Source organism: Epinephelus moara, chromosome 19 (genome assembly GCF_006386435.1).
Source record: "Epinephelus moara isolate mb chromosome 19, YSFRI_EMoa_1.0, whole genome shotgun sequence".
NCBI lineage: Eukaryota > Metazoa > Chordata > Actinopteri > Perciformes > Serranidae > Epinephelus > Epinephelus moara.
In genome coordinates this window covers 6,497,451-6,508,861 of record NC_065524.1, presented here as the reverse complement: position 1 = coordinate 6,508,861, position 11,411 = coordinate 6,497,451, and the positions used below count along the sequence as shown (strand labels likewise).

General features: G+C 41.0%; 1 protein-coding gene across 1 annotated transcript in view; it reads left to right on the top strand.

Annotated features, from left to right (window-relative positions):
* ttc27 (tetratricopeptide repeat domain 27) overlaps positions 1-11,411 on the top strand; it is a 116,895-nt gene that overhangs the window by 27,669 nt on the left and 77,815 nt on the right. Inside the window, exons 6-7 of the mRNA XM_050071468.1 lie at positions 4,703-4,861; positions 5,030-5,166. Coding sequence (XP_049927425.1) covers positions 4,703-4,861; positions 5,030-5,166 — 296 coding nt within the window. The remainder of the gene's footprint in view (positions 1-4,702; positions 4,862-5,029; positions 5,167-11,411) is intronic.

Below are 11,411 nucleotides of genomic sequence, written 5' to 3'. Positions count from 1 at the left end.
CAAAAAAAAAAAAAAACGTCATATCTGACCAGGCCCGGCCTGGGCCCGTCAGAGGGAGGGGGGCTCCTGGCCCGACCCGGCTTGGGCCCGCGGGCCGGCTCGGGCAGAGAATCTAAGCTCTACTGTGAGGTGGGATAGATTATCTCAGCAAAGGAGAAGTGCTCACTAACACAGATTTAGACAGATTTGTGAACAATATTTGTGAGAAATGGTCTTTTGTGTATATAGAAAATGTTTTAGATCTTTGAGTTCAGCTCATGAAAAATGGGAGCAAAAACAAAAGTGTTGCATTTATATTTTTGTTCAGTGTATTTTTAAACACTTGAAGATCCACTCATTACTAAAAGTGTTTGTCATATAAAAACTAATGGAATAGTCAAAGTTGTCACAGTTTAATTTAATTTGGGTTTATTGATTCAGGTCGTGAACTCGTGCATTAAGTATTACAAGGTAATGTTACACCTTAAAAGTCGCCGGCAGTCGACTGTGAATTAAGTTATTAAGTCATTCTTTCATTTTATAGTTACAGTTTACTAATAAAACTCTCCACGGTATTAACAGTGGTTTCTGCCTCAAAACCAGCCACAGCTCAGCCCTGACCAGAGTGACAGTCTGCTATTGGCCAGTCAGCAGACTGCAGTGTTCACAGCTCCACCTTGTAGTACCAGATCTGTGTGCTAGGTGCCCCAACAGAAGGGTTACCAAAACTGGAGATGGTATGGAATGGTTCCATCAGTACTATCCACAACTTTTTACAGTGGAAACAGAAAAAAAGCATACTGTACTGTACTGTACTGTACTGTACTGAACTGAACTGAACTGAACCATATTGCTCGGTGGAAATGGGTCTTTAACACCCCTGAGCTATCTAACATTACAGCTCAGCTGAGGAGGATGTCATTTATGTTTTTATGCCCCATGTCCATGAGTAAATGCATACTTCCTTCTGCGCAGTGATACGGATGGTGGATGTAGTTCATTAGAAAGAAAATTGTTCCTACATTAAATTGCTCGCAACAGGGTCTGTGAATTATCTTGATTCAATCATGATTTCGGAAAAGAGACATTGCTATTGAGTTTTTCAAATGTTTTTTTTTTTTTTTTTTTTTGGCACTTTGAGCACCACAAGCTGAGTGCCAGCTAGTTCCATTATATGGCAGACATCTCTACGGTCGATATCACCAACACTTGGCAACTCACACCAAAACAGCCAAGACTGATACATTGCACTACAAGTAGGATAAAAAAATTTGGGTGAATTGTTCCTTTAAGTTTTGGCATTTGGCCAGAAGTAGTTCTGAAGCTTTTGTTTATTTTCATTAGAATACCAGTGTGTGATAAATTGGTTTTTGGAATATTTTGTGCCTTGGTGTGAATTTACTTCCCTCTTAATAAAGAAAAGCTAGTTTCCTTTTTTATTGTCAGAGCCAACCAGCAGGGCTGTTAGCAGAGGACATTTAATATGTTTGTTTTATAATTATTGTCTTTTGTTTTTGTGTTTTTTATCTTTTGAAGAGCGCTTGCTTGGGTGTATTGTTTAAAGGCAGACGGTGTGTTTGTTGGAGTGCAGTCTGTTGTGCCATGGTTAACAGAGTGTGAAGGGTGAGCAGTATGTGCAAGCTACAAAGCAGCCCAATCCATATTCCAGAGCAGCAGTTGGTCACCCAATCCTTTTACAAGTGACGTGAGGAGGGAATGGGATGCTGTGAAGAGCATGCAGATTTTCCTGACGCTACACAGCTCTGGGCAGCTGTTGCCATGATGTTTGGTTTGGCTTGGTTTTGTTTTGGTGTTAGATGATGCTCAGTAGGGAAAGTGTTACCTACTTAATTTCCCTGATCTGTTTTTACTCATGCTGCTCAGGAACAGTTTGACAACTTTGATTAACACTGGGCAGTCAGAACAACACTCACTGGCTTAATGTTGCTTTATTTTAGCTGTCAGCATTTAGAGGATAGTTTAATTACCCAAAGTGGGACCAACTCATGAATGCCTGCTGCATGTGTCTGCACACTGTTTGAGGGTTTTGACAGAAACAATTTTTCCACTGAGATGGACGTAGCTTGGCTCAACCCAGATTTTTTTTCATTTTCAAACCTGTAGTCTTTAGCCACACCTGATGCTGACAAGTGACATCACCTGAGGACATTTATCCAACCTTAACTAACTTTACACAACTCCATCTGGAGCTACAAAAGGATCTAAATCAACATTTCTTTCTTAAAACTTTAGTTATCCAGCTCAACTGCTGGATCCCCAAGCAGTGACAGTTAATCCTAAGGGGGACATGAATATGTAAAGTAAATTTCATGGCAGGCATTCCAATAATTGACCCTTCCTAAGTCCTCCCCCTTTTTGCTCTTTAGTCCAATAACAGTTGAGCAAACTTGGAAAGTGGCCGGACCTCGGTCAACTTTACTCTGTCCTGTTATATGTAGATAGGCTATGTCCTAGTCTCGTCTATGTTGAAGAGAAACCTAAATTTCGTAAATGGTTAAAAGATGCGACTTGGGGACTGTCACAATCTTCATGGACACATTATACTGTAAATAGTCAAGTCTTAAGTTCACTAATGTTAGCAAAAGGCTAGAGATGCATGATAATATCGACATGTCGGCTAATACAGGCTTTAAAATGAAATATAGGAATTGGCCAACATGCTTTTTCTTGTTTTGCACAATAAATGAATATTAGACTAGTAGTAAATTAGACTAGTCTTGTCAATGTATGGGAAACACTGCATACCCACACCCCTATTGCTCCAAAGTTCTCTTTTTAGAGATTCAGTAATGCTTATGGCTTTCGGTGTGTGTCTCTTCCCTTCCACTCACACACATACTATCACCAGTAATTTTCCTGCAGTGTGATACCATCGATGGCAAAGGTTACACAGATGTGTTGCATGTAAAACTCTCTCTCACCGTGCTCGCTCTGGGCACCATCACCCTCGGTGTTGCTTCATTAATGTTGAATGGGAATGAAAATGTATGATTTCTGATCATGAATTATAAACCTCCCCTCGGCTTCTTTTCTCCTGCTGGTCTCAACTGAGGAGAACCTCTCCATCTCACTGACAGAGCTTTCAGCTAGGCCGATTAATAATCAGATCAGATGGAAAGAAGGAGAAGGAGCCGCACATCAGATGAGAGACCAAGCTTTCATCCCTTGCCATCACCTTCACGCTCTGTTTGTCTTTTTAATGCGTCACCTCAAGGCCTCAGTTCTTTGAAGAGTGCAGCTGTACTCGTTTCACATGGATGGTGCTTTGGGGACCACTTGGATGTCTGTCCATGTTATTAATCCTGAATTTCAAATGTCCTCATGTTCCACATCAAAACTCTACTGCATGTTTACATTGTAAGTTGGATTGTATTTGTGCAGTGTTTATGTCTGTGCCCTAGCGATAGCCCTACCTGGAGACATTATGTTTAGAGTTGTCCATCCTTCCTTTCCATTCTAGAGAATGCAATATCTCTCTATATTCTTCAAATATAGCACAAACGTCCACTTGTACTCAAGGACAAACTGATTAGATTAAAGTGTTGAAAGGTCAAGGTCACTGTGACCTCACATGTTTTTGCCATAACTGAACAATTCATCCACCACGTTGACAAATTTCCACACAAATGTCTAATAGAATAAGATGACTAAATTATGATAATAATTATTTCAAATGAAAAAGGTCAAACAGCACTGTAACATAATGTTTTCTGGCCATAATTCCCCGCCATAACTGAGGAACAGGAGAGACATTTAGTCAGATACTGAATTGGTGACACTAAAGCCCTGTTCTCACCAAGCGCTTTCGGTATGGTACCTTTGGACCCAAAAGTAACCTTTCAGACATGATACCCAGACCCTCGGTCCATTTAGGGTTTCCACCACAAACAGTACTTTTAAATGTGGACGGAGTTGTTGTCACTCAGTGCTCCATCCAGCATTTACCATGTATCGTTTATGTGTCATATGCCGTAACCATTCAGCACCAAGACACTCCAAGATTAGCTATGTTTGAAGGTAAATAGTCCACACGAGCAACATTTAAGAGTGTTTGGGACGACGTGTAAATGGAAAGGTCATAAAATGGCAGCTGAAAAATAAAAAATGTTTCCACTGTTACCTGTACCATCCATAAAGTAGAGCCACAGTACTAAAAATAAGGGAGAGAGCACTGAGGAAGCATCAGAAAGTGGTGTGGATGTCAGTCCCCCCAGCTGGTTTTTCTCTCTTTTTCTGCTATAGCATGCTCATATGATACACTGATGTGGTATATGACCGCACATAGCTGTACAGGGCAACATATGTGTAGCACATACTAAGCAACAATTGATCCTGTGCGATGAGTGTGTGAGACAGAGCCGCTTGTGTTTGGAGCGATTGGATAGCTCATCGCTATTCTACTTGGTAGCTGTAGTCTATTGTGCGATTAAAAAAAAATCACATACCCATACATCTTTGTCACCACAGCAAAAAAAAAAAAAAACAAGCAAAAAATATTAGTTACTGGATGTAACTTCAGTTCTATGAATATGAAAACTGGATGCGAGGAACATAACTGGTGACCAAATGAAAACCAGCTTGTTGACCATCCACACATGATGCTCTGTTTTTTAGTCACTATTAGAAAAATGTTGTGTCTTGCATTGTTAATATTGTACATTCTGATAAAAAAATTTGAATTCCTCTCTGTCCTCTTTCACAGTGCTGAAATGTCAGTCTCTATTGTCGGAGCATAGAAACCTGGTTATCCATTTCCACCTGGAGTGTGTCTACATCAATCTCACCTACTATGAATACCAGCCAGCCAAGGAACACATCAAGAAGGCCCAGGAGCTCTCAGGGCTCACTATCAACATGACAGGTACGTAAAGTAATGCATCATCTGGTGTTGGAGGATACTTGAGTGACTTATTTAAAATGCATAAGAGTAGGCTGTCAAACCTGGTGGTGATCATCCTAAGCCCATATTGATGAAGTCGTAGTGATTCCTTGATTGAATGTAACAGCTGATTGTATCTGGTCAATCAAGGTGCTCTTGGAAAACGGACCTATTTCCAGCAGAAGTACTTGGCTCAGCTCATCCTTGAGGTCAAGAGAAAGCAGGAGCAGCCTGGCCAGACAGATGAGGCCACTCCCACCCCCACACCTCAGGCCAGCCTGCCAAAGGTATCAGCTTCTGTTGCTTCTTTCCAACTTGGTGTTTTTTGACACCTCATTTCCCAGTTTGTTGTACAGATGACTGACTGTCAAGCTCTACTTCAACAAACCTTCACCCATGTATTTAGATACATTTACTTAGACCTGGCTACACGGTGGTGCAATGGTTAGCACTGTCACCTCACAGCAAGAGGGTTCTGGGTTTAAACTGGCTGGCCGGTTGGCAGGGGCCCTCCTAGTGGGGGAGAACAGGCATGCTCCCAGTGGGCTTTCTGTGGCTTCCTCCCACAGTCCAAAGACATATAGGTTAGGTTAATTGGTGAATTGCCTGTAGGTGTGAAGGTGAGCATGAACAGTCGTCTCTCGCTATCAGTATGTTTACATGACATTAGAGAAAATGGATTTATCGATCTTGTTTGTCGATTGTTTGGTCTGTGACCTAATGGGTCAGCCGGAAAAAGGTCTAGTGCTAACAAGCTGAAAGGGGGCATATTGCCCTCTATCGTAGCAGAGTTGGATGGCCCAGATGTGGAAGGGGTACAGCTTTGTAGGCATGCTGCACGTTTGCATACACTCTGTCGACTGTATTATTCCCTCTGGTGGCACATTTCACTTATTGGGTGAAACTGGGAAGTACAGTCTTTAAGCATGCTTGACTGAAGTCTTCAGCTATGATGTAAACCAAGGGCCAGTGCTGTGCTAGTGTTAGCATCTGGTAGTATACAGACAGCTGTAATGATTAGTACTGTCAGCTCTCTCAGCAGATAGATGGGTACACACATAACTAACAGAGCCTCAGCCAGTGGCTGTCAATGATTCGGCTGTTTGTACACCAGCCTTTATGCACATAAATACAGAGTCCTCCTCCTTCACTCTTACCAGAGTTTTTGTTACCGTCCAGGTGGTGTATTGTACAGCCGCATGGCAGTGTCAGGGGTCAGTGGGTGAATCCAGTTTTCCGTTATTAACATCACACAGCAGTCCAGAGGCTGTTGTTGGCTACCATTTGTAACTCCAGTTTGTCTGTTTTTTGAATGATGGATCTAGCGTTAGAGAGAAAGATGCTTGGTAGCGGTGGTTTGTGTGGCTACATCTTTAGCCTAGCCTGTAGGCCCACCTGGCATCCCTGCTTCTGCTTTCTCTCTCTGCGCCATCTACGTCACCTTTCAGAGCTGACAACATCCACGGTGACCTGAGGGTTCTCGAGATTTCCCCTGGTATGTTGTGTGCCTTTTGACACGTGACAAAGCTTGATTAAGTCTGGACGTAAATTTGGAACTGTGAGAGGCAACAGAATTATCAGTAGCTTTAATCTCTGCTTGAGCTTTTAACTCCATCTCCTTGAGCTCTCGCTCGTGTGCAAGTTTAAGTTTTTCGTGTTCTAGCTCATGCTGCCTGAGCTGCTGCCTTTCCTTTGCCTCAATCTCTAATTCTATCTTCCTCAGCTGCAGCTTTAACTCTAGGTCCTTCACTCTGTTGCATCTCACCCTCCTCCTGTTCTCCCTCAGAGAATGCAAAATCTTGCTGATTGGGCAACTCAGGTTTTTCAGAAAAAACACACTGCTTGTACGCAATTCCGCTTTTCTTAAATTGCCTTGAACATCAATATCATAGTATTCTGCTACAGAACGAAGATCTTTTTTTGTGCAACGTAAGAGTTGCTGAGCGTCAGGGTCCTTAACAAACCTGTCCAGCTCAAATGCCATGATGGCACACACAAAAATGGATACTACTACTACTACTACTACTCAATGAGCAACAAGATAGTAGCATACACAGACATTTGACTCTGGTCTGCTAACCATGAAATGGCATCTTCAATCATTTTGAATGCCACCAAACCACAAAATGTCACCATTGAGACTAACCTGACAAAGGGTCTCCCAAAAGCTGTACAAATCGTGACTACAAGCCACAAACAAATTACAGCCAGCAAACACAAACATTCAAAAAAAAAACTGTCGCACACTAAAGTACAGTCAGTACTGAATACCCTCCAAAGTACCACACAACGTGCAGGCTGCAAAAGCAGAACTACACAATAAACAACTCACACTATCAAAAGTGAGTACAAGCCACAATGGCTGCTAAATTAGTAGCCACACACAAACGGTAAAAGGCTAATCAACAAGAACATTTTTTTTGAATGCTCAACCCAAACCCCAAATATCTAACTACAACTAGTTCACACACAAAGCAGGCCTCACAGAGGTCATCATGGGCAGCCACATGCTACTCTTAAAACAGAATTTTTAGCATGTCTAATCTCCTAGTCTAGAACTAACCCAGTTCCCTTTCTACCTGTGGGGGTTGCTACCTTACTTTACCTAAGTATCTTCAGTGATGCACCTGGGCACGCCAGGGGCCACCCCAGGGCTATCACACAAAATAATAAAGTGGTGCTGGTCTCTCCGGCACCTGCCGGCTCACTCAACTGGGAAAGTTCAAAAACTACCTCATGTGGTTACACATAGATGACCTCACTAACTAAAAACTAAAGATCTAGGTTTGAAAGGATCCCGGACGAGCCCCCATTATTATGTTACGGCTGGCTCAACACCGAACATAACCATGGACACAACACAAGGAGAGGAGTTTTCTACATTTAAGTTTATTGAAATAAGTTCATGGTTTGAAAAGAAAAACAGATACCTGGCACCACAAAGGTGGTGCTGCAGCTGGGTGGAGAGAGAGAACTGAACAAAAGGCCGGCCTAAATAGACTCAGCCTCCTAGTCAGCACAGGTGTGTGTCAATCAGGTGATCAACCTAGAGGGATCAACAACAGTATCAACAGGAAACACCAAAATACAACAGGATGTAAACCCTGAATGTAACAACAACTAAAGACATACTTTGCTTGACAGAACTCGACAAACAAATACAGCATACACACAATAGGGCACCAAATTGGAGAGTGAAGAGCCACTGCACAAACACGTGTCGCCATCTTGTTATACCAATATATGTAATATCAATTAAATAAATGAAATTGTCCTTCATGGCTCTCTTTCTCCTAAATGTCTCTCTCCCCAGGTTGGATAAATTGGTGTGTGCTCATTATTCCTTCTCTGGCAACTTTCTGCAAGTTGCGATGATTGGCTCAAAGGTTTTGGAGTTAGGTCTATTTATATCCTCGTATAGTAGTTACACAATGAACAGTCCACAAGCTTTATGCAAGTTGTGATAAGCTTGGTTAAAATGATTCTCAGAAAATTTGGTACAAATCGGACGTACAGTTTAGGAGATGTCAAGTTAGTGTGACACAGTGTCACTTTATAAGTCACCAATTCCACTGTAAACTCTGTTTTCTTGAGCATCCCTGCTAATTGCTGGTATTTAAACATTGTTGTAGAGTACCACCTGAAGACACATTACTTCATCATTACGATTGATGATTACTGAATTTTTCAGATATATCTGCCACTTGAATTCTGAACTTTTTATTTAAGAGAGTATGAACACTTCAGAGAGTGTGTTATATTGGCTGGTATGGGGACTTGCAAACTAATGTACAGTAGTCACACTGTAGTCTTAACCATTACTTCAAATAACTTTAACGACTTAAATCTGTTTTATGATCTGTGATTTCTTGGAAGCTGAAGGTGATTTGTATTTGATGATGTATGGCTGACAAGATATCCGATATCTGTTGTGACTTGACAAGACAAACCAATCTTTAAGGGGATAGGAGGGATAACTGGCCGGCATAAAAACCTTCAAACCAACATAATATAAAGGTTTGATTAAAAAATTACTGTCTATAATCCCAACTCTAAAGATAGAGCTACTGTTGATACCCTTTGACTAACAACAGGGGCAAATAATTTGTAATACCTAGCATCATCAGCAGAGGGAGACGTCCACCTCTGGGCCCTTAATACCGTCTGAAGCCTGTTGCTACTGTTCACCCAACGATGTTCCCATGCACTGCACTGCACCCTCTATCTAAAATGTTTAAAAGATTAGGCAAACTATAAAAGCTGTCTGTTGCTATTTCGCAAAAATGAAGCCAAAGTACGTCATACTGACATGTGGCTCATACATTTAGTTTTAAGACTATAAAAAACTCAGTCAGAAAAACAAAACAAAACAAAAAAGTAACTGTGCAGTTGCTATTGATTTTTTTTCTAATTCTATGGAAATGTGTCATTTGGTCTTGTGGGGAAAAAACAGAAACACATGCATAATACATGTTATTATTTAAATAATAAATCCCTATTTCTGTTCTTAAGTTAAAATAGATAATGATAAAAGCTGAAAACAGAGATGTACTAAAATGTTTACACAGCCACGTAATAATGAATCAGTGTTAAAGTGATATTATAACATGACCAAAAAGGTGAAGGCAGAATTTATTACCTACTGTTCTCACAATCCAAAGTTTTAATCTATGAACAAGCTTCACAGTATAAACAATTAATTATAACATATGCATATACATGTAAACAGCCATATGTATAAGACATTGTCATTGTAAGCATTCGGAGAAATTATGTTTGGAAACTTTGAGTGACCAGCAGCAAAAAAAAAAAAAAAAGATAATACTCAAGATAATAAAATATAATTGTTGAGTTGGTCAGGAAATCTCATAAGGATGTCTCCTGGGTACTCCCTTTTGGAGGTTTTCTGCATATGTCCAACTGCTAGGAGACCCTGAATATACCTGGAATATGTTAGACTGATTATATATCTCATCTAGCTTGGGAATGCTTAGGTATCCTCCAGGTTGAGCTTATAGACGTTACTGGGGAGACTATGTCTGGACTTGCTGCTTTGCTGCCGATGTGAAAAGGCACTGTATCAAAGGCAGAAAAAATTATGGATGTCAAGAGCAAAGGCAGAAGTATTGTTACATGGTTAAAAACCCTAAAAAAATGTATGAAGGGGGCTGGTGTGGATGGATGCAGGACACAGTGTTTGACTTTGACATGGAGGACAGCTGTTGGTCTCCAGTTTTCTACCAACAGTTTATGTGGTTGGACCACGATATTTCCAGCACCTTAACCAGAGAGTAAATTTACCCAAAACAGTCTTTCCCTAACCTAGACCAGTTAGTTTTTGTTTCTTAACCTAACCAAACCTATGCCATAGTGGTGATAAATAAGACACCTTCAATGCAAATCTTTTTTGTTGCTCTGATTTCTTTTAGAAAGCACTGACAAATGATGTCACCCTACCATTTCAGAAAACACTGTTGTTTTCAAAGGCAATCACAAACAACATATTATGTTGTTTAGTTTGAAGGACTTGTTTAGGACTTGAAAAATGTATCTTTAATTAAAGAATACAACAATTAAAAATTTTAGCAATCTTATCAGTTTAGGTACACTGTGCAATGTGGTTCTAATGAACTTGGGTACGACATCAAGATGTTTGCAGACTTTATGAAGATGGCGATTCCCCAAATAAAGAATATTACATAGCTACAGCATATGATGCTATAGCTTCCCATACTGAGTGCTAGTGCTGCACGATATATCGTTTGAACATCGCCATCGCTATGTGCGCATGTGCGATAGTAACATCGCAGGACATGCAATGTTTTCTCTTTTTTTAGAACATGTAAACTTTTGTTTTGCTTCAGAAGAGCAGCAAATGGAGCGGAGCCTGTGTTGCGCTCAGGTGTTGTCACGTAAATAACAAATTCCAGCACTTGAATAGGTAGAGTGAATTAATAGCTTGAATCTGTCTCTCCCTCTCTGAGTAGGGTTGGGTACCGAAACTCGGTACTTTTTGTACTTGGTACCGGGTTGGGTACCGAAACTCGGTACTTTTTGTACTTGGTACCGATTCACGTCGGTACTACTGAGTACCAATTCACTTAAAATGAAACGGTGCCAAATTTCGGTACCGGAGGTGGAGGCGGAGCGAGAGCGCATGACTCGCACCTCAGACTCAGCAACAATGGCGACAAAAACAATGTGCAGACAAAAGTTAACATGCAGCACTGTTCCTAAATGTTCTCAATAAAAGGTTGAAACTGAGAAGTTTAGACTATGGGCCCGAACGACGCATAGTGCGTCCAAATTCACACCCGTTCTTCTCTGCTTTTCTCCGCGACCGTGCGTCCTAGCGAGAAGCCACGCATATCAGCAGAAACAGCAGAATTGTAGCTTTCCGACAAGGCCAAGCACTTGTCGGTAATCCAATGTTTTCACAGTGAAAAATTACAATAAAATGATGTATAACAGAGCTTTCATACAGCTTTGCACACACATTACTCTTGGATGGATTACTCGCGAACGCAGGCTC